Source organism: Xiphophorus maculatus, chromosome 22, assembly GCF_002775205.1.
Source record: "Xiphophorus maculatus strain JP 163 A chromosome 22, X_maculatus-5.0-male, whole genome shotgun sequence".
Classification (NCBI taxonomy): Eukaryota; Metazoa; Chordata; class Actinopteri; order Cyprinodontiformes; family Poeciliidae; genus Xiphophorus; species Xiphophorus maculatus.
In genome coordinates, this window is record NC_036464.1 from 21,852,801 (window position 1) to 21,877,168 (window position 24,368).

The following is a 24,368-nucleotide window of genomic DNA, read 5'->3' on the forward strand; positions in this document are numbered from 1 at the left end:
CAGAGTTATTAGAGTTTGTTCATTCATTAACAAACACCTCAGTCTTCGTGTTTCAGTTTTACTCCCTTTTAGAACAAATGAGTCGTTTTAATTACGTCTAATTTTCCTTTTTCTTTTTTTAAGTTTTTAGCTAATATTTTACTTTGTTTGCTGTGTAACGTTTTTTGTCAAGTTGATTTCATTGGACTACCTCAATGTCCTTCAGCAAAATCAACCAATGGGCCGTCACAGCCATTAAAAATGAGTTACAACGTACTTTTTTGGTTAGATCATGACATATTGCCCACCAGACCTTGGCCAGTACGTCAGGTGGTTTTGTGGCTCAGAGTAGGATACATAGAAGTTGGTTATTGATAATGTAATCTGTCCCTTCCAGTCTCTCCAGGTTATTTTCATTAACCATCTACATTCGTTTTTGTTTTTCTTTTCTGCAGAATTACCCGGAAATCTTTGCAAGGTTCACGGTGTGCCTCAGTGGTTTTATGTAGCTCACTAAAGAAAGACATGTGAGTAAAAACCAGGCAGAAAAACAAGTAGTCGTATTTTGTGCCTTAGATAAACACTGTTGGTGCGGGCTGACGACTACTATGATGGGTTTTTTTTTTGTTGTTGTTTTTTTTTACTGAAGGGTTCAGCATTAGAAAGCTGGCTAATTATCCAATTACATATCAATTTCCAACAACACAGCAAGACAGACCTGACTAAAAGGAAGGTTTATACCTGGCATTTCGTTTTATAGAAGGTGAGCCATATGCAATGCGAGTTTAATTGATTTTCAGTCCTCAGTCTGTCCAATGCAAATAAAACAAATTGGGTTTAAACAGCAAAGACTAAACGGGAGAACCGGGTCGAGCCAAGGGACCGCTGCTGCCAAGCGTTGAGTGGCTAACGTGTTCTCATTGATTTGTGTACCATTGACAGAACAGCCCTGTGTGCTTCTGACAGGTCAGTCAAAGATGGATGAGTTAAACAAATTTTTTTTCCTGTCCCTGTTTGTTTCCTGCGTTGTATTTTCTCTGTGAAAATGTATTTGGGCTTTTTGGGGGATCTTGTTTTGGAAACTACTGTAACAGGCAAAATACCTCATCTGTTTGTTATAGCAGTTTCTCATGTCTGTTGTAATTAGTGTTACAGACCAGAATAAGGCCTGGATGTGTCGTCTCCACTGTCTTGCATTCGAACGTACTTTCCTGAGCTCTGCTTACCTGTAGCTGTTTGTGGCGACTTTAGCCGGGACTTATTAAAGTGACACTACAAACGGCCACATTTAAATGAGTTTATCTTTATGGGTCTGGCCTGTAAATGTGTGTTTATATTAAATTTAACTGCTCTGGAGCTGCATATCTTGCCTGTAAAAAAAAAAAAAAGGTGATGCAACACTGAGCAAAACAGCTGCAACCGTGAGCTGGGCTCTGTGGTGCAGCTCCGCAAACAGTAGTGCTTTGATACTACACACAAAACAGATTCATGTGCACACATCGCGCACACATCGCGCACACACACACGCGCGCACACACACATTTTGTCAGAAATATTGACCCTTCTAAAGAGATCAGACTTTCTTATCACTCTAGTCATTAAAGGAACATTATGTACAGCAAAAAACACTTTTTTTTTTTCAAAGAACATTTAATGAGAAGCCTAAAATCTTCAAAATAAAGAAACAGGGTCACATGATGCAAGCCTCTGTGACATAGCCACGCATAAATACTGCAAAGACTTGCAATGGCAGCTGCCCTACAAACAACTGTAGCTACAGTATATTTTTAGGACAAATTTCCACCCTGACTGTGGGCAGCTAAATAGTGTTTTGTGCTTTCTCTAAGGTGTACTTAGATATCTTTTGATTGATTTAATCAACTTCTTCCTGGCCTTTTTCAGACGTACTCACCAAATAAGTGGCGTATTTGTTTGTAATTTAATTATGTATGTGTCGCTACTGTGTAATAAGGCGTTGAGTACACGCAGGAATACAAATTAAACAAATTCATTCGTTCGTATGGTCGTGTTTAATAAAGATGATTAAACATCTGGAGTCATGGAAACATTCAGGTCAAGATTTCAAATTGAGACACCTTGTATTCAGATTGAGTCCTGGTCATTTCACCATTGTGTATGTTTGTGGTTTTGGTTGTTTTATGCATCGACTTGTGAACAATTTTACTCTTTGATGGTTGGTATTCATGATACGTGAAATCGTGCCACAGCGGGGTTATGCCCACTTCGACAAACCACAGCTTAAAGCAATTTTTGCTACGTATTCGTTGCCTGGTGCAAGATACTGTGGTTATTTGACTCCACTTAGCAGCTACCAGCGTTAACGTCAAATATCTCATTTGAACACGTGTCACAGTCGTTCCTCTCCCACAAAAAATCTGCCCCTAGAAGACATCGGACAGAAATAAAATAAGACACAAATAATACTTAATATTAAAGTTTTCTGAAAAAGTGGTAAGATTTGAATCTTTGAAAGCACCATGAGAAATAACAGGGTTTTCAATGGTAAAGCAGATGATGTAAAATGTAAGTGAGGACAACAATATATTTGAATGTTTTGACGAATGCATTTGTTTGAATTAAATGTTTTCCTCATAATACACATATTGATCATTCATTCTTAATGCACACCCACACAATCTAGCCCCCAAATTTTTTTTCTTTGCGACAAAAAAAGACGTTTTATTTTTATTTTGCATAATAACATTTTATTTTACATAATAAAATGTGCATAACATTTGCATTATTTTGCATTACTTAACAGCTGTTTGAAACTCTCAAGCATGAGCTTAGCGCTCTCTTTGTCCTTTTGTTAAACCATCCATGATATTTTAAGTATTTGTCTCTTTAATGGCCCGCAAAAGATATTTGCCTTTTGACAGATCTGTGATCCTGAACAGAATTAAACAGGAAAAGGTAATTAGTTGATGCTTGGAGCTTTATGAAACCAGTTAATGCATTTGAGTTCGGACCTGTAACCAGGATTTTTTAGCGTTGCCGTCTGTTGGCTGTGAGTGGTGTAGCTCTTTAAGGCATTGGTTTATTGATTTATGTGTTTTTATTTAGATGAAACAAGAGAAAAAAGTTCACTGCTATGGACAGGAACACGTACAAGTTTGTGTCGGTTGGATTTCTTTTTTTTAAGTTTTCCAAACCTGCTGTAGGATTTCTTGTTCTTGTTATCGTCTTTTACCAGAACCCCAGCTCTATGAAATGTGTTTTCACGACGTGCAATGATGAGTATTGTGAAAGGTGCTTACCACATGGGCTTATGCTCAAAAGAACATTTTATACATATATTTCAAGAGGCAACTTTGGCTTGAAATGGTTTGACATTCCTTTTTGCGCACCTTCTCAAATGTTGCACCCAAAGCAATTCCTTTGAAACTGATTGAGGTTTTACCCAGTGAAGAGCTATTGGTGTCCGTATAGCCGCTGATCAAACTGGGGCTCCTCGCAATAGCACTAGTCGACCTTGAGTCACGCTCTGGCTATAAATCAGCAAGGTACTTTTTTTTTTTATTCAGTTTGGCTGAACAGGCCAACATTAAAGAGTAAACTCTATGCACATCATGGAGGAGGGGTGTTGTAGTGAATGTCTGAAAGAGTGGAAGCTTCTTAAAGAGACAGGGGCCAATTTCAAGGCATCAGTTTGCAAAGTCCAATTTGTATTAAGTCATGTTTATAGCAACTGAAGGTAACATGGCTTCTTGATTGTGCTATGAAATATTAGTGGAGGATGTTTTCTAATGTCAGATCGCAGTAGAGGAATGTGTGTCAGCCAACTGATTCACTAACAGGCTTTCATTTTGGCCACAATGACATCAGGTCACTGCATCAGACAGCACCGCTGCCAAACAGTTGCATCATTGTCAGACAGCTAGATTTCAGTGAACTTCAACTTTGCATAGGAAACAAAACCAAACATCTATTTTGCATCGCAGCCTGGAACCGCCTGTAACGTCTGCTGCCAGCATGTGGCGACAGGTGTGTTCTGACATCATGATGTTACTGGGAAGTGGGAACTGAGCGCAGCGGTAGCTGCTGTAAACCAAATTAATTTCCGTAAGTGGGGAAACTTTAGAGGAAGATGTTTTCTTTGTAACTGGTGGCATCTTTCACGGCTGCGCAAATTTGACTCTAAATCACATGGATGCAAGTGTCAGAGTGGCGTAAGTGATGTTTTTATATATATGATGAGGAATATACGTACATCTTACATTAAACGAACTTGAATTTAACTGTCATGTTGTGTTGTCTGTTGTGTTTTATTTGCAGGTTGTACTTAAAACAAGCCAAAGATGAACAGTAAAAAACAGTAACTGAATTTTATAGAAGAACAAATGACAGTCACTGCAGTAACTTGATCTTCATCCCGCTGAAAACTTTGATCCATTCTGCAGTCAAAATCAGTTTGATATATATATTTGATTTTTTTTTTTTATTAAATTGAGTTTTAGCTTTTCTGCAAGCCAAACTGCACCAACACTAATTTATCACCTACTTCGATATGTTGTAAACACGACTTCAATCCACATTTAGAGCTGGATGTAAACATTTGCACATGGCTTTTCCTTGAGAAAATGAACTTTACAATCTTCTATGCACCATCAAATTCCAGAATTTGATTCCAGAATCTGTTAAGCAAAACAAACATGGTTTTTAATACACAGAAAGAAATTTTTATGACATTTAAAACTTTGACTTTTCAGCAATTCTCTCTGAATTGCAGTTACGTCACTTTCCTGTTATCTGATATTCGTAGATCTAACCTTCTTTATGAGCATTGTCCTCTTCACCGCTTGACAAATCTCTGTATGAATCTACTCTATGAATTACTCCTATTGTGTGCATCTTTACCATCTCGGGTGTGGAAACCTCTTGTGTTTGAAAAAGTAGCACCACATACTTTCCCCATTTAACTTGCTAATACAAGACATGTGACAAGGAAGAACTCCTTTGTGTGCTGCGGCTTTTCAACACAATACGAATATTGTTGTTTTTTTTTTTTCCTTTGGCTTACGCTCCACAGGCGCGGTATCGAGTAGAGGAAGGCAATAGACCGAAGGTCTTTGACCACAGCATCCTGAATATGTCTCCTCTTGGCCCTAAAGCCACAGCAACAAGAGTTTTTTTTTCAGTCGTTGTGTCAAGCAGGGCAAAGTTAAGAGGGAAAACAGTAGCGGTGAGGAAACTATGTGTACACCTGGTTCCTGCGGTGTCTCACACCCTGGGTAGCGATAGCTTAAAGGGGACAGATGTTTACCATGAAGCCATTGAAAAGTAATGTCAGGGCCAGAGTTACAGGAAAAGCTTTGCATCAACCTCACAAGACAGTAATGGAGACAAGTTGTTAGCAATTCAGTTGAGAAAATGAACAAACTCCTTAGTCATCTGCAATAGAGTAAAGGTTTCACAAATCACATAGTTTTAGCTTTACACGTGAAATCAGTGTTGAATAATCCAGTTCAGCTTTTACTTACCCATAGTGCAGTTTCAGCAGGTGTCTAGTTCTAAGGTGGTCTCAAAGCCAAACAAAAGCGTTGAAAACTTTACATTTTTTGTGTTTTCGCAAATATAATAAAGGTTTGTTTTCAAGAATCTCTGGTCAATTTATTGGCAGGATGAACCAGATGCTAACTTTGCCAACCTTAGCAGCTGGTGGATTAGCCAGTTGCAGTATTCTCAAAGTCCTAACAAGTTATTTGTACCTTGAGAGTCTCACCGCTGCTGCTTCCTTTTTCTACAGAACACACATTAAGCTGCATGTTGTGAGATGATTTCCAAGTAGCAGAGACTTCTTCTTGCTTTTGAAACTGCTGGCTAACCTATCAAGAAATCCTCACTTATTTATTTATTACTTCAAAGAAAGAGGCTGAAACGTAGAAAAAAAAAAAAAAGCCAAGCAACTCTAAGAATAAGAAAGCTTATTATTTCAATAAGCTTACACTTATTTCACCAGCTGATGTTTATCAGGCTGACTGTGGACAGCAGCTTGATAATGATTCACCATACAGAATTGACTTTCTTGAGAAATATTTTGGCTCTTTAAAATAACATGTTATCACACACCCCTAATTTTTGCCACAGTCACCTCAAGAGGATTTATATGTTAGCACCACCAGTATTATTATTAGTATAATATTATATCACTATCAAAGAGTGATACAAACTGTCTCACTGCTACACAGTCATGGGAAAGTGATGACCAGGACCAGTTTAAGAACATTTTGTTCATTTCTTTCTCCGATGGAATTATTTTAGTTTCACCGTGAAAAACCGCAAAGGGTTAAAAAAACTTGTTCTTTCTCAACAGGTGGAGGTATCCACCCTGCTGACCTGCTGTTCTGACCCACATCTGGTGGTGGTGTTGTTGCGCATGATCTGCTTGTGTGTGTTATGTGTGAGTTATGAATGTTAATGAGTGCGTGTGTGTGTCTTTGTGTGGATGACATATAATTATCCAGGCATGTGTTTGTGCCAAGTTGTGGAAGGCACCGTACTTTCCAGACACACACACACACACACACACGCACACACACCCACGCCAACACACACCCCCACACACACAGAAAATGACAAGAGAAAGATGAAAATAAGAGGAAGAGAGACAGAGTTTCTCAAATAAAGAGGAAAACTGTCCTCATTTCACCTAAGAAACCTTTTATAACAAAATGACCTAAGCTGAACTGTGAAGTCAGTGTGAACACTTATGTTTTTAAAAGTTATTTATTTGATAACTAAGGTTTTAAGCTTGTTATCTGAAAATACTTATTTCAACTTAATCTGCCTCTAGTATTATTACAGTATCTTTTAATCAGTAGGTTAATATTTTTGTTTGAAAACTTGATATCTTCAAAGTACAGTAAAAGAGTTTGGTAATTACTCACCAACTCCTATTCATTTTTTTGAAAAACTGTTTTTTTTAAGTTTTTTAAAAAAATAAGGACATTAAAGCATGTAACTTTTGTAAAAATATGTAACTTTTATTAAAATAAAGAAAGAAATATTTTACGTATTTGTTAAAACGGTCGACATGGTGACAGATAAACTGTGAAAGGATCCACCTCCTCCCTGAGATACTATTGCTGCGTTAAGAAATGCACCACTCCCGGCCAAAAACAACCAATCAGAGCAGGGAGGAGGGTGTTAGTGCTGTTCATCAAGCTCATGTACTCACTTCTCAAAGTCAAAGTAGCGGAAAAACAACTTACCATTACAAGAAATGCGTTTGGCCATACTAACTAGCCTGAGCGTTCACAACAGGATCTGCTAGCTTCAGCAAGCAAAGGAAACAAAGAGGAGAAGGGCAGCACCACATGGAAGATGACTGACAGCGCTAAGGCCCTCCTCTCGGATCTGATTGGTTGTTTCTAGGTAGCACTGGGATAAGGCAGAGGAGCTCAGTTTTTTTTTTTTGACAGATTATCTGACTCATACTCAACCTGTTAGCTTTCTGTTTAGGCATGACTTGGTCATTTTTAACGAATTCCTGGTTAAATAAAGCTACAAGATACTGAATCTTTGATATGCACCTGCACATGATGTTGATTTTTTTTTTACGCTTTTTGATTGAGATTTGTCAATTAAATAGGTTAGTCTGAGAAAATGATTATAGTTGGGGGTAAAACACACTTGTTAATTGACAAAACTTTCACACTACAAATGTTTCTGCACAAGTGACAACTAAAGACTGTATGTTCTTCCACGTATTGCAGCGAATGGTAGTCTGCCAGGTTGTTTCTTGAGATTAGACTCATAAGAAGACTTCATGCACATCATTACCGGAACAGAAAAAGGATATTTAAAAAAATCATTTTTATTTGTTAAAAAAAATCACATCATACAACATGATTCATTTCTTTTAATGTACAAAGTTGTAAAAGCATCGTTTCCAGGACAGAAATTGGAAGCAATTGAATTTTTGTTATAGTTTACAATATAAACAAAACGTACTGGTTGCTACACTTGTACTGGGTCATCTGGAGTCATTCTTGTTTTTTTATTTTTTTTTGTTTTGGCTCCTGTATATCTAAAGTTCAATAGAAGCATTTACAACATTTTCAGCGAAAGCACAGCGCGCTGCAGTGTCTCTGGGTCCCACAAGTTTCCTGCGTTTAACCTGTCTAACGTTTCCAATGAAATAACAGGCCATCCTCCTGCATTACAGCAAGCAACAATTATCTATCTGCTAAAGGTTGTGGCTTTCACATGGTCCAAAAGTCAAATAAACCGAAATGGGCAACACAATTTGACACAGTCATTCCAGCAGTGCTTGATGCAAGTCATTAAAACCCTGAATGTGTCATAAACATACGCGCACACACACACACAACAAACACGCGCAGAAGCGTTTCTGTGCTCGAACACCTTCAGAAGACATGCGAACAATATGCTCATTACAAGGTTTCCATATCAGTTTCAGAAAGCAGTAAATCGTCTCTCGGTTTCCTCCCTGAAATGCTCTCCTCTCGCACACCGGCTGTAACACAGTATTTCAAAATGAGGTTGTAGGTTTCACATGGCACAATATCAGAAATCAGCATGCAGTCACAGCGCTCTCAGTGTCACAGTGAAGGAGAAGCGAAGCAGCTAAACACTGGTGAAGAGGAAGGAAGACAAGCTTTGTGCATTTTAACGGGGGGCAGAAAAAACCAACGGCATCGCTTTAACTAATCAGAATAGTTACATGGAAAAGGAAAGCGTCTCTCCAACATAACAAAAAAAGGAAATTAGTGTGATACATGGATGGTAAAACTATTTGAGACATGAAGCGTAGATTCATTTGGACTAATATTTAACAATGTTAATAGCTGTCTATGATTACTAACTGGGCTCTTTTGTTTAGCGTTATGCATTCAGAAGACTATTTCATCAAAACATATGTGTCACAGATTGTGATAATGATGCTAGGGGAAATTAGCTAACATGCTGATTTTAATTTGTAAGCTGCAATTTCATTATTACTTCAAATGTGTCACTTTGTGAAGTACTTAGTAAAGATGCAGTAGCAGGTACTGGAAACTATTTTATCTGGATGTGAAACTGGTGAAGCTAGCCTGTTAGCATCACCAGTTGGTAAATTAGCACTAGGCTTGAGCTGGTACGAGAGTCTCATGGTGTGATACTTTACCACAAATACGACAAAATTCACATTAATTTACACAAATATTTTAAAAACTGTGCACGATTTATAGCTTCCGCAGCATGACTGTTTGAATTTGTAGCCCAATTTGTCCGTAAAAGTGCAGTTTCTACACATTTTTCATGTCCAGACTCTGAACTGGCCAGTCCTCAATTTAGAAATATTCTTCTAGAATCTATGACCAATTTTCACAAACATAACATTTAACAATTAATTTACTTCAGTTCTAGTTCTACAAAACAGGGGGAAAAAAGAAGGAAACATCAGAAGAACGGACGGGAAAAAACAAAAGAGGGACCGAAGAAAATACAGACAGGACGACAGGTACGAAAAGTAGGAAGTAAACAAAGCAGGGAGGAAACTAAGAAAAGTGGGAAAGAAAAGAACAGACATGACGGATGGGGAAGAAAAGGAAAGCAGGAAAACCGTCTACGGCGGAAAGTTTTGAAACTGTGACTTTCTAAAACTTTACTATACGTTCAGGCCGGTCCAGGCCTATTAACAGCTGTGGGCCTTTTGAAGCAGAGTTCTAAAAATCAAAATGGAAAAGACTATTGTTCCACCAAAAGAACATTTTATAACAATACCCAAAACTTTCATTTTTTTCTTCATAACAGTTGAACAGTTTTAATGTGCACAGCTTAAAATCTAAATGTTTCTTTCATCTTCACCATTGTATTTTCTCTGTTAGTTTGGTTACTAATAGCCAATCATTCCAAAACAAAAACCCCACCCATCCCTTCACTGTTTTAGCCACGGCTGGATGCTATCCAGAAACCTCTCCGAGTGTTTAATGACCTGGCAGGCATGAGCAGACTTGGCTCAGTCTGAATCACTGTGCTAATAAACGGAAAATTGTCAACAAACCAAAACCTGCTGGTTACTTTCACCCTGGCTGCTAACGAGAAAACCAGATGAGGGAAGACCGTAAAATTTGATCACTTATTGCAGAGCAATGGAAAAGTTTATAGATTAATAAACAGCAAAGCAAGAAATGACACTACTGACTAGTTTTAATGACTGACTTGATTTAAATTGTTACTTTGTTCATCAACATCACTCTGCTTGTAGGGCTAGTTAGGTAACAGTTATTGCTTTAACCAGTGGCTCACGGAGCAGTAGGTTTGAGTTAAAACGGTGCAAAACCTTTTTTTTAACGCTGAATACGGAATTGTTTTTTATTGCCATTTTTGAATGAAGTAATGAATAAACATTTGGTGCTGAAACTACATCAGAAAATGTTCTTTAAGGTATTTCTGACATGAAATGCATGGGTAAAGGTTGTTATTTGATTTGTTATGTTGAAAATAAAACTGAATTCGAGAAAAATGGAAGACTGGAGGATATTTAAAAAAAGAATTATTGCTGTACGATGGCATATGAGGCCCATTGCAAATGGGGAAAAAAAAAATCTGGAATGGGTAGAAAAAGAGGGTGTGAGATTCTGCGAAAAAAGAATTAACATCAATTTCAGAAATTTTTTAGAAAAATAAAGAAGTTTCTCAATTTGAAACGTTTAAAAAGTGCCAGAAAACACCTGGAATAGTTTAGATTAATCTCAGAAATTAAAAATCAAGAAAATTTTAGAGTTTAAAAAGTGAAACATTTGCTAGGCAAAACGCTGAAATTTTCAAACTAATCTCAGAAATGTTCTAGAAAGAAACTCTGAAATAGAACATTTGTGACTTCTGAAACTCAGAAATTTCCAAGTTTTCGCTAAAAATTTCTGTGATTAATCTCAAAATGTTTCTAGATTTCTTGTGTAGATTTTTTTTTTATTTTTTTTTTTTACTTTTCAACATCAGAAATGTTCTTGTTTTTTTTTTTGTAGAAACATTTGAAGATTTTTTTGGCAAAAATTTACTTAATTTTACTCTATCTACAAACGTCATAATACGGCGTCGTATTGCTGCATCTCATAATCCCATTTCCAAATCATTTGAACAGCATGACAGTTCTAAGAAGGTTTACAGCCGTCCGGATCAACCAGCAAAACACTTTTCATCGCGTTTAAAGTCAATGTTATGAGACAATCACAATATATTTCTTCTTTCTGGATAAAAATGCAGTTTTGTTTACATCAGCTTTAAAGGATGATATTGAACAACATATTTTGTGGAAATAAAACCTTAAAATGATCGTAGTTTGGGAACACAGATAATGACAATGTAAATGCACTTATATTTTGAAGGCATGACAGGCGGAAAATAAGAGAAAATCATTTTAGACCCATAAACTTGAACAAATCTGGGTCACAGACCGTGGTCGCTCAGGAAGCACATAATCTCTGTACAATAGTAAAAACAAAACACAACTTAAATCAATCTTAATAAAGTAAACAACAAACTGTACAAGGCACGTTTGAATTTCCACAGGCATATTTTTTCAGGTCAAATGACTGTCTCTGTTCAAGAAACGGAGTGCAAATCTTGCCTCTTTGGTAAAATGATGGAGACTCGGAGGCCATGAGGGAAAATCAAACATTTTAGAGTTCCTTCCTAAAAGAGAAGAGTTCAAAGGGGGAAGGAACAGGCATATTAAATCATATATATTTAAAAGAGTCAAGATTTGATATATGTTCAAAACATACTCAAGAAGAATGCTACGTCTGCTGGGTTTTCCTAAGGCTAAACCTGAGAGTGGTCATGGCTGCTTGTGTTGCCTTGCATGTACATTATTCGTCCGACCAGGAGGAGCAGAAGGCAGACACAAAGCATGGCAACAGGCTCTTGCTGGATGTGCGGCATCAGGTTTAGAGGGACTATATTCCGTTGGTGTCCTCTCGCCATCCTCTACAAAAGAAAACACAAGAAAGGACGCGTTATATTAGTGAGAGAAATGGAGAATTTTCAGCTTGATAAGCCCTGCAGGAACAAATTGCAGTTTAACGCTTGTCAATTTTTCATATTCGACGTTGGTAAAATTGTAAAAAATCCTTCTAAAACATGATTTTGACAGCTTACATCCAATGCCAGTATGTTCCAGCAAAACCGGACCTACTTCCCTCTCAAACAGAAGCAGAAAGGGTGCACTTAGTCTTTCACACAACTGTACTCACAGTCATGGAAATGTTCATTTTCCCGACAACACAAATGGAGCTTTATGTCACAATTACATATTTCAGATGTTCAAATAAAGTTTATTAACAAAGACAACCAAAGTGAGTACAGAAAGTGTTTTTGGAGTTATCGTTTCATTTAGAAAGGCGAAAAAAAGCTTTGTAAAAACAAGCCAATGTTAAGTGGGAATCCATCCGTCACATTGCTGTGGAGGAATTTTGGCTCCATCTTCTAAACAGAATAATTTTATTTCAGCCACATTTGAGGTCTCTGGTGCATAAACATCTCAGTTGGATTTAAATCTAGACTTTTACTAGACCGCTCTGAAAAAAAATGATTTTCTCTACCCCCTGGGATGTGCACTTACTGGTGTGCTTTGGATCATTGTCCTGTTGGAAAACCTCCTTTTGCCAGTCCACAGACAATCTTTCCTGAAGTGTTGTGGGTCAATAATATGTTTTTGGTAAACATGAGACAACTTCTTTTTTTTTTCTTTGAAACTCTCTATTTTTGTCCAGCCCTTTTATCACATTGCATATTACACCTATATCTTGATGAAGGCAAGTGAACAGCGTCTAAAACTAGTGCTTTTGCTATTTTCTTTGTAAGAAACAGATGAGAAACCCACTCTTTCCGCAAACAATGTTAATTATTGGCACAAAAAGAAACCACAAACACATTATTAGTGCCACCGCCAAATTATTAGGTCAACGTCCAAACAGCTGCTCAGATGTATAAGGCTAAGAGGGCCGAAGACGATCCCCAAAGCGTCAAAATTGTCTTTTTTCTATTATTACATGTTATTTATTTGACTCAATTCACACACTGCCTGACCACATCATTTCAAAGGACATTCTGTTCTATCAATAAAAAAAATCCTCAGGCTCACATTAAGACATTTGATCAGCCATGAAAAGTTCTGAGTGTACAGTCCTAAACATCAGATGTTCAAGTGAACACTTCAGGACTGACTGTGGCATAAAAAAATCAAAAGGACATATGTTCTGCATGTTTACATCTACAGGAAGCAGGTAAGTATAGACGTCAAACATCCTGCCACAGCTCTCTCTTTACCTTTGACTCTCCAGGTGCCAACACACGTTTTAATGCACACGTGTGCATTAAAACGTGTTTGTTGTCCAGCTTTTATAGCTTAGGTTTGTATGAAGGCTACTAATCTTTCTCAGACACCCTCTCCCTTTACTTTATGTACTGTATCTGTTAACAATGCTGTCATTTAAATAATGCTTCTTAAGTTGGATATAGATTGAGACTTGACTTGGACTTGTCCTTTAAAGACTTGGCACTTTACTTGGAATGGGAAAAAAACGTATTTCCTGCTATTTCTTGCTATCACATCAGTTTTAACAAGAGGAACATTGGACGGATATAAAAGTACAACTGAAACATATTGCTAAGAGGCACACATATTGTTCTAACTTGGATTGCTTCCAGAGGCATGTTTGTCAGGACTACTGCAGTCTGCTTTGGAAACTGAAAATGAAAGGAAACAACACTGTCACGCTTTAATAGCACGCTACATGCACAACAAGCGGGCCAAATCATGTTGTGATTCTTAAAAGTGGAAGGCATATGCCCTGTTGGGGGCCCCATGTCGTCAACATGTTAGAGGGGGTGAATCATCCAGACATGCATTTATTGTTTCTGTTAGTTTTGGCAAGTGGAAATAATAAACTTCTCATGTTGCAACCTGGAGTTTTGTATTACACGAATGGCAAATCAGTGTTTCCGTGATGAGAAGGAGTCGTGCTAAAAGGTGCAGGAACACCTGGGTGAAGAACTATTGGCAGCCTCTGATGACAAGTAGTTATTGTGAATGGCAATAAATAAACAAAGCTAAGAAAATACTGATAAGACATGTTGAGAGATTACAGTTCATTTAGGAGAAAAGCCGATGTCTATCCGGAAAATGACTTTAGAAAACAGAAAAAAATGAACGTCTGAGTTTCCAAATTGACATCAGCAGTTCGGAGGCTGCTGAGGAAAGAAAATAAATATCTCTATTGCTTTTCTACTGGATTGAACAGAAGCTCTATGAGCGGCAAAAACAGAAATGAGAGATTTTAAACTCAATATTTATTTAAGTTTCACATCAGATCGTTCTATATTAGGCAGCTCTTCTCAGCAATTCACTCTTAAAACATTTGTTCAAACAATTAACTTAAAATCATGTGCTATTGTTCTTTATTTTGGGGCTGTTAGTGAACATTTTACTCACAAAGTGTTTCCCACTTGTTTTCCCCCGACTGCTCCGCAACCCCTCTATGGTGATTCACAGAAACTTGGCTGTATTTAGACCCAAACAGTTTTTTTTTTTCTTTCTATTGCTACTTGTTGACAGCTCTGTGCTTTGGACTTGGTTCATCGCTCAGCAGCAGATTCTCCATTACAACAGATCTGCCTGAGTAATAAGAGAAATAAAAATTTCTTCTGGGTTTATACACACCGGGAGGATTTCTATCAAACATTTTTCAGAAACAGTATGGTTCCTGTTGATAAAAAAGAGGATATCCACCATGCAAAGTACAGGATAGTTTTAATTTCACCAACTGGAAACAGATATTTCCAGTTTTGATTTATTACCACTTTGGTGGTTGAGTGCAAACAAATAGTTTTGCTAATATGTTGGTGGACTTCTGAAAGTAAGAATTGCTTTCCTTTTCAAAGCTGTTTCTTTAGGGTTAATGGACTTTTAGCTGACTCACAAAGCCACTTTGAAGGAATGACAGTAAAAAGCTAAGCCTACGCTGTACCTCTAAGGTGACACTGCTTTAGATAAACTCACACTGTTTTTCTCATTCTAATAGATACAACTTCAGGAAAACCTTTTTTTTTGCTGCAACAAGGTCATTTACAGTAATGTAAGAAGTTTTTTTTTGAAGCAGCTGTACCCAGTTTTTTTCTATCCCCATTTCAAGCCTTACAACCTAAGTTGGCATTCAGCCGACAAAATGCGGCCTGTCCGGAAGGACTTTACAATTCTACCCAGTCAATGGCTGGCAGAGAATAAATTTCCAGCCTCGGGGCAAGACTTCACTCTGAAAAACAGGATCTTTTCGGATGAAAGTAAGAGAGGCATATCAAAGCCGGTGTGGTGAGCCAGAAACCACAGAAAAGCTTATTGCCAGCAGAGGAAACAGGTGAGGGGAAGACTATTTAACCCTACATTTGAAACACGGTCTGGTTCTAATTTCACTTCTCACTTGGATCCAAGTCAAACACACTGCTCACAGATGACTAAGTAAACTTAAATAAAGAAAGTGCTCCTGACTGACAAAGAACCAGCTTTGCATTCAAACGTATTATTATAAAGGTGAGTGGCAAATCAAAGACAAATCTGTATCTTTGACTTCTATACAGAGGGAATCTTGTACCATTTTTAAGTGAAGCAATTTTTTCTGATTTAGTTTAAGGAATAGGATTTTTTTCTCTCCATCAAAGTAGTGGGTATGCCTAACCTGGACTGGTACTACAAACATTTTTTTACTGGTGCAATAAAGCAACCGCCTTGGGTTTTGACAAGCAAAGAGGTGGAACCACTTATTTTAACCACTTTAAATGTCCAGTTAGGGTGTGATGATTTATCAGTTTTATTTTGATTATTTGTAGAGAATATGTTCTCTGAAAGACAGTTAAGCTACACAAATCTCACAATTAATTTCTGGATATCTGAATTTATTAATGTTGGTATAATCAACATGGATACTCCACAGTCATGATCAGCTAATATCTGAAAACTGGAGTTAAACACAGTGTTGTGTGTGTGTGGTGCACAATCAACATTTTCATTGGCAGTCTCCATAAACCTTCCTGAGAACACGGTTCTTTCTTTCTTCTGGCCCTGAACCAGTTTACCAGTTATAGAGACACTGCCTCCAGTGGTGGAAACATAAAATACAGCTACTGAGCAAACAATAGCTTCAGTTTTAGCACTAGACTCTGTCTTTCCAATCATTTGTATTAAATCCATTTCCGCTGATTTGGGTTTGTAAAAGATGTCCAAAGTATAACAGTGAAGTAGACTTTGTCAAAACATGTTTCTGAATTATGAGACTTGGGGAAGGATAACGCAAAACTTTATGCAAATGGACTCTGACAGGAACATAAAGGTGGAAGCAGTCTGTCACAATTGTTATGATTCCAAGAAACTGAAGTACACTTTATCTCTGTACATATTTTACATACCATTACATAATTACCCTATGATGTAATAGCAATAAATAGAGAAATAAAAAACTTTTGTTTTGCAATACAAATGGCAAAACAGACAATGTTAATAAAGATTTTTGGTACATATCCTGGTCACTATTTGGTATGTTTTTGATATGACTCAATGCAGCATGTGCAGCTGTTGGGAAAATCCTCTCATCAATGAACCTTCTTCAGACTTGTATCTCAAACAATGTGCAAGTTTGGACTCGTACAGGAGGGCATTTGGACGTTAGCTGATTTTTCTACAGTACCAATGATGTTTACATTTGGCTTGACTGTGTCTCAGGTGACTAATTAGGATAAGTACACTATGCATCTCATTGCTGTTGAAAGATGTGTTCACTAGCTATGTTTCTGTCCAATTGTTGTGCAAATTTTGAGTGGACTTTTAAAATGTCACACAAAAGGAAAGGAAAAAGAGAAAATGTGAATTAGGGCATTTCCATCTACAGGTTTGGAGCAAATCAACCAGGCTACACAAAGCATGATTTCATCAGATGTTGGCGCTACTGAAATAAACAAGATGTGGAGGTTGCAAGCTAGCATAGCATGGACCACCCATCCCAGAAAAATGAAGTGACCCTTCCCGTCCATACTGGAGGTTTAGATTTCGAAACATTTCTGAGTTTCGTGCCTCTAGTAAGGCACGGACCCACTTGTGGACTGGAGTGTTTGCTGCGTCGGAAATTATTCAGCGAATGTGTTTACCTCCCCTCTTTGGTGAAACAGCTCTTTTTCAGAAAAGAGCTGTTTTCTGAAAAAAAAAGTGTATTTTATTTTTCCAAAATCCTTTTTTGTTTTGAAGCATTGAGAAAGCTACTTCAAATGTTGCTCTTTTCATCAACCTTTTCTGATGTAATACTTCAAAACATGCATACAAAAACACTGATGGAAAAACAGCTGCTGACATATAGTTTTGGTGCAGCCCACCGTTTTCCCACTACTGCACCTGCCTGAGAAACTTTGATGTTCTCCTGCAGCTGCCTGAGAAAGTGAACTTCCAGTTATCACAGGAACTTAAAGTTAGTGATAACGGGAAGTTCATTCTGCTTTGTTTTGATGTCACATTTTAAAGTTGTGCCACAAAACTTTGCATTGTGCACTTAGCTCTTCAGGTATAAATGTTCAGGTATAAAACAGTGCTGAACTAAATGCTCTGACACACTGTACGTATTCTGTGAGCAGCGAACAATCCTCCCACACTGTTCATGGATGGTTGAGCATACTGATTCTTGTGGCAAATTCCTTCAATTGCCACACTTGATAGATACTAGCAAGTTTGATGAGCTAAAAAAAACAAGAACTACATCAAGCCAACTGCGCCTCAATCGTAGGCACAGCTGACTACTTCTTCAAAGAGGTAGTTAGTCATGGCCAAATTCTCTCCATACACATCTACTGAGTAAATGCATAGTTACAGCTTAGCAGCCAACAAGCAGTGCAAGTGGTGCTTGCCTATCAGGAAGAGCACAAAAGGTCTGGAAGTAGGCTACTTCTGTTTTCACATGCATGTGCATAGATGCAAATCAACAGACTGTTTCACAAAACATGACATATGATTCTAAAAATACCTAAAATTAACATTGAAAGGACAAGTTTTGTAGCTGAATCAGTAGATATTTACATAATACTAGTAATGATTTTTTTTTCTATCAGTTCTTTCACTACCAATTGTGGAACACAAGCAGATTTCATTTGCAGCAACATCTACTGTTTAAAGCAGGAACTGCAGTGAACGCTACGCACCTCAAGCGATAATATAAAAATCAAGAGGGCAATCTTAATTTCCAAATTCTCTTGAGATACCTGGTATGTGAAGATAGTAAAATTGACTTTACTGCTAGGAGCAGCAAGAGTGGCTCTCTTGCTCTGTGGCTAAGTACAGAGAAGAGCTGAAGCACTCAACGCCCCGCCACTGACAAGCAGCAAAGGTCCAAATGCCGCATATTGGCTGGTTTTGACCCATCTTGGTTTTTAAAGGGGAAATGTTTCCCTCTGGCTGAACAAAGCTGATCTTTGTTTGATAGGTTATTTAACTGAATAGGTTGGATATCTGAGTAAGTAGGGATAAACATAAAGCTGGGCTTAGCAGCTTCTTCAGTTCAATCAATAACAATGATAGCAAAGAAGCAAAGTGCAGAAATAGAAGCTTTCTTGTTCTGGACTATGTGCACTATCATCCGTAAATATCACCCCAAACTCAGTTTTACTGTGTAGGACTTCCCACCATAGATGAAGAAATGAAGCACATCTGCACAAGCACTTTATTTTGACAGGACATGTGATACTTTTCCTTCTTTCAGGGTATATTTTCCTTCATATCATCGCCTTAGGGAACCTTCAAATCTTTCAAGTCAACATTTAAGGGAACACCATGGGAGCAAATACCCAACTACAGACACAGACTCAGTACTTTAATGCTGACTTGTCCCCAGCTGACCAACTAGACCTGTTGTTTTTGGCAGAAAAAGGAAGAGTAAAGTTTTAACTTGATTGGAGTTTATTTTAGGAATTTTATTTCATTTCTGCAACCATAATGTCTGCCATCTTCATACATGAGAATTTCTGTCAGAGCAGAAGCTCGAGTGAACACTTATTAAGTCAGCCTCTGCACACAAGTCTTTTAAAAAAAGAGGGCTACCTTTGATTGCGGAGAGAAAACACGGCTTTCTGTTTATTATCAAAAGTTTCAGTTTTACTACAAGAAAAAAAAATCAATACAACTTTCGGTTTCCAATACAACCGAAAGTTGTATTGGAAACTCTAACAATATTGTCATTACAGGTAATTAGCTTGCAGCAGTGTTAATCGTTGCAAAATGACTTATCTATCACGAAATCCACTGTGGAAGACATAAACAAGGCTTGCGGGTTTTCTTGGCAGAGTTTTTGGAACCCGTTCTTCACCTCATCGACCACAGCAATGACTTGACACTAAAGACGGTTGAACTGCAGAATACTGAAACCTTGTTTCAATACTGCATGACTGCTACTTTACTTTACGATGTGTCGTTCTAAATCTATTGGAACATTACATTTCTATATCTTGAACTCCTTCATTTTGTTATGTGGTAGGCAATTTCCTGGAAAACAGTTCATATCTTAGTCAGTTGTTTTGTCGAGATAAAGACTAATTTTGCATTCAATGACATACTTTTCTTATTTTTAAATGTGTAGAGCAGCATAGTTTACCAGCAGACTGATGTTGAATAATTATTCCAGAAATGTCTTTCTTTAAAGCTCTTTGAGTCATATTAGAAGGCATAATAAACATTTTCTGGTGATCTTTTGGAGACAAAAAGCCCACGGCATCATGCCACAATACCTAAAAGTGAAATTATCAACAAATCATCCGCAATCTTAGCTCTGCTGAAAAAAAACAAAACAGTTACAGTTAGTCCCAACTACAATTAGCAAACACCACTTGTTGCATCTGTGGTGGTTGGGCAGAAATGGATTTTTCTCTGGCTGCCTACTCTATAATCAGCTGGGATGCAGAGAGCACCTAATAGTTGTTATGGAGACTTTGTGGCCCCACTCTTCGCTCCAAAGTTGTATTGTATATTATTTTTAACCTTCATTACTTAAATGACGTCTTCTTTTCTTTCCTGTGGTTCTTGCATAAACGGCACCCTGAGCGAGCCCATCCATACCCCAGCCAATCAAAATGGAGAAATCTTTCAAATTTGGAGGTGCTGTACGATGCAGTGCAATACAACCTCAGATCGATTTTCAGTAGCAAACAGGAGGCTCCAACTCACATGCAAAAGCAATAATAAAAAAAAAACTTTTTCAAGGTGGAACTGATCATTTGTATTTTTTAATCATGTGCTTGTGCACCCCCTTTCTAATGCCACCCTGGTCAACTGCCCATGTACTGTAACTGATAACATAATTATTTCAGCTAAAAAGTGTTCAAATTCTCAGTTTTGTTTTAGCTTTCTGAACACAAATAGATTAGCTATTAGCAATTGAAAAATATTGATTTAATGTTACTCCTGCATCTTAGAATCAAATGTAAAAACAGAAAATGTACTGCTAAGGTCGGAATAAAGATTAGACGCAAATTTATTAGAAACAAATCCTTATTTTTTAATCTTGTGCTTTAATCCAAATAAAAACAGTGATGTCTGGAGAGCTGAGGATACAAATCATACACTGTAGCTAACAATAGGGCTGATGAGTTATCTTGATAAATGGTAATACATCACAGTCAGAGTGAAGGGTTGGATTTTCACCACAACTAGAAACAGATGTGCTGCTCAGCTGACAAACTGCAGGCTGAGTGTGGGATTTCAAGCCAAAACATGCAACAAAAACGATCTCCAGGGACATAACTTAAGAGACTATAGAAACACATTATAAACACTTGCACATAAAAACACTAACAGCTGACTATTTAAGTTTCCTAACGTCCAAGAGTGGCTAACGTCCATGTTTTAATCTGTTTTATGACGGGGCGAAAAGGTGCACCACAAGGAAAAGGGTCTAATCTTCCTGGACCTTACTGTTGCTTCGCCACTGTTAGCAATTATAACTATCTCTATGTTAGAGGATGGAGTAAACTAGCATGCCTCCCTACTGGTTAAAACTTGTATATTATTTCAAGGTGTCAAAGCAAGAACAAACATCGTTGTCCTGTTGTCTTTCCAGTGGCGTACCCCTAGGCTCAGTGTTCGGACACTTTCTTTTTGAAATGTACTCTACTTGATATATATACAAACATACATCCTACTCTTTTGACACTGGGAAAAACAAACAAACTACCACATTGCTGACTTCACCACTGCTTCTCCACTTCAGATAAACTCTTGAAGCAGCTCCACTATCACTGTCACATGACTAAACAAATACCACATGACCAGCCTCCTTCCCTCATCCTCCAGAAACAAACAGCAACTGGATGTAAATAAACATTGGTTGGTAATATCGGCCCAGTTTTATCTATCAGACCGATACTGATGTGTTAAAAAAATGACTATCCACTGAAATATATGGTCAGCCCTAAAAAAATACCTATCTTTGAACATGTTTCTTTTCATTTTTTAACACACAAAATTGAAAGAAATACATTGACATTGGTTTGTACTGCTAGTAGGAGTAAGCGCCATAACAATGAACAATAAGTAGTGTTTTCTGACTCGTAACTAGAACGGTCCGAGCTAGGGTGTGACATGTTTCCCATTTCAAAGCTCTGACTTCAGAGAAAAACCAAATGAAACATAATCATTTAATCACTTGCCAAAACAATAACCAATATAAACTTATTAAAGTCTATAGTACATACTATATTGACTTATTATAGTCCTGATGGGCTCGCTCGTTTGCTTTGTATTTATTTAGATTTGGGATTTAATGCATGATTTGAGGTTTCTTTCTGTACAAAATCTTTAATGCAATAAATTCTTCATTGCTTCACATAATATTGCTTGCTAAATGGTTAATTATAACCTTTTATCTCTGAATTTCAGCAGAGGAGGACAAATCTCCATTGCAGTAAATCCTAACTTTCACAGCTTGCCTTCTTGCTCTTCTTCTTGTGTCGCTCTTTTCACAGTGGAAACATTGAGTCAGCCAAAAAGCTCATGTGATTTTATTTGGTTACCACAACTTACTATGCTGCCTCTTAAAAATAGCTCTCAAAACAAAGCTACACTTACAAGAACACAGACACACACACACCACATTACGGGACTCTGGCTTTGTTATATTCCTTCTCTGCCTTCCTTACTCTTAATTTCTTTCTGCCACAATGCATACCTCCAAATGTTCAAAAGGTTTTTAAATGATATATTTGCTGCAAGACCTCCAAGCAAAATTTAAACACAAAACTTGCAGTCTCTCAGAGTGTCATGTGTGTGCTCCCTGGCTTGTGGCTGCCAATTATCTTTTTACATGCAAGCCAGCAAAACACAGGCACTCTCAAACATGCACTGATTTAGAAATTGCATGCAAAGTCAGTGTGCAGTGTGCAACAATATGTCTTTACAGTTTGTTTTCTTTGTGGGAGCCACTGAATAAATGTAGCATTATAGCTCAGCAACAACTTTTGGCTGAACCAAAACAATATTAAAGATCCAACAACTAAGTGAAACAACAACTGTAAAACACAAACAACAATCATTTGGTCAGATTGGTGTCATTGCCATAACTTTCTGATGTGGTGGTTATAGGAGTAACATGTTTCTTTTTTCTTTGCTTTAAGGCAATCGATATGCAGGATAACGGTATTTTGGATGGTCAGGAAGTACTGATATGCAGCTCTAACTGTGTTTTTAGGCTGCTACTTTTCTATAAGGCAGCTGGCCTAAAAACAAAAAGCAGTGCTAGTGACGTCAAAACTTCCCATCTGTGTCATACCATCCCTTTCTGGGTCAAGATTATTATGTTCGGAAACCAGTTATCTCTATTTTCCAGCTCAAATTTGTCTGAACTGTGTTTGGTTCTTTAGAATCAGTTCCTTCATTTTCTGAAGTTTTTTTAGACAAATTTTTAAACATCTATTTGTCCAGTTGCAGCATATATATATACAGGTATATGTATATATATTTATCTATCTATATATATCTATCTATTTATATATATATATATATATATATATATATATATATATATATATATATATATATATATATATATATATATATATATATATACGTATATACAGTATGTGTGTGTGTGGGGGGGGTATGTGTGTGTGACTTAAAATAAATTTTACTTCTTGATTTTACATCTTGAAATTGGGCCACTGTCTCTAACAACTCCTGCTCTTTTTGAAACACACATAACATCACTCCTCTACCAACCCTTTAACAGCGTTTTTACCAGCAATTCACTGAGAAGTAGCTTGTATAATGAACTACCCATCTGATGCCAGCTATGCTGGTGGTCCACCAGGTCCACCCACCTGGTGGGTAGTCCACCAGGTGTTTGCTAAATGCTGCTGGCTAGTCTGAAGGAGCTGAGGGGTGACATTGTTGGGGAGGCATCTCTGTGAGGCAGAAGCTCAGAAACTTGGAAACTGCAGCTTCGAGGAGGAGTTGCACTTTGAAGGAGACGCTATGTTCAACCAGGTGTTATTGTCAAGTTGATTGGTTACCATGGAGATTGAAGGATTTCCTAAACATACATCAAAGAATCAAAGAAACACTCCAGGTACTATGTTGCTGAGGGACTAACATTATAACAAAGATGTAAAACTCAGAAATGTCAATTTTACATAACGCTGCGCCTTTAAGCACAGATGCCCAAATAGCAACAATCTGTGAGACCTTGAGACCTTCTCTAAAAACACTTATTATTGCCCATTTTATAGCTCATAGAATATGCATTATTATGTGCAGTAGAAACAGTCTTGGCAACACCACAGTAGCTACCTTGTTCCTTATTTCTGCTCTTACAGTCAATCAGTGCCAAAAAAACAATGGCGCTCTTGGATTGACTGCTTTGCAAAGTGCACTGATGTCAGATAGCATCGAGGTATCTCAGCTTCCAAAACTGCATTTTTTTTTTTCAAATAATTTAGATGTGCTCTACAGACAAATCTGCTAGTAGGTGACTTTGTAAATATTGGGACTGGGGATTCACTGTAATTCAGCTGCCAAGGTGGAGGAGGGGTTGGAGAGAAGCACCTGGCAGCAGCAGGCAGCAGAAGTAAACAGAGGTTCTGAAGCTTAAACACACTACCCAAAACATTTGGGTGTGCTTGATATATCCTGTAGTGTAAATAAAAAACTGCAAGGATTTTACAATCTTAAATGTGTTGTGAAATATACTTGCTATACTCCAGATTCAATAACTAGCAGTGGGAGACTAGCTGAATACTTTGACATTTAGGGGCACATGCACGAGACTCGCTTTGCAGAAACCGGACTAATGAAAACTTTCAGTCAGAAAATGATTCCTGTTCTCCTGTTTTCTATCTTCTTTTTTTAC

At 37.5% G+C, this 24,368-nt stretch overlaps 1 protein-coding gene across 2 annotated transcripts in view; it reads right to left on the reverse strand.

The window, feature by feature from the left end:
• Positions 1–10,950: 10,950 nt before the first annotated feature.
• The window catches only part of bcl2l11 (BCL2 like 11), a 31,418-nt gene continuing 18,000 nt past the window's right edge, over positions 10,951–24,368 (reverse strand). The window contains exons 4-5 of one of the 2 annotated variants that reach the window (XM_023326890.1): positions 11,733–11,934; positions 10,951–11,640 (exon numbers count right to left, since the gene is read on the reverse strand). In XM_023326890.1, coding sequence (XP_023182658.1) covers positions 11,770–11,934 — 165 coding nt within the window. In that variant the 3' untranslated portion in view covers positions 10,951–11,640; positions 11,733–11,769. Of the gene's footprint in view, positions 11,935–24,368 lie in introns of both variants that reach the window. The other variant, XM_014472047.2, reaches the window with a different exon arrangement.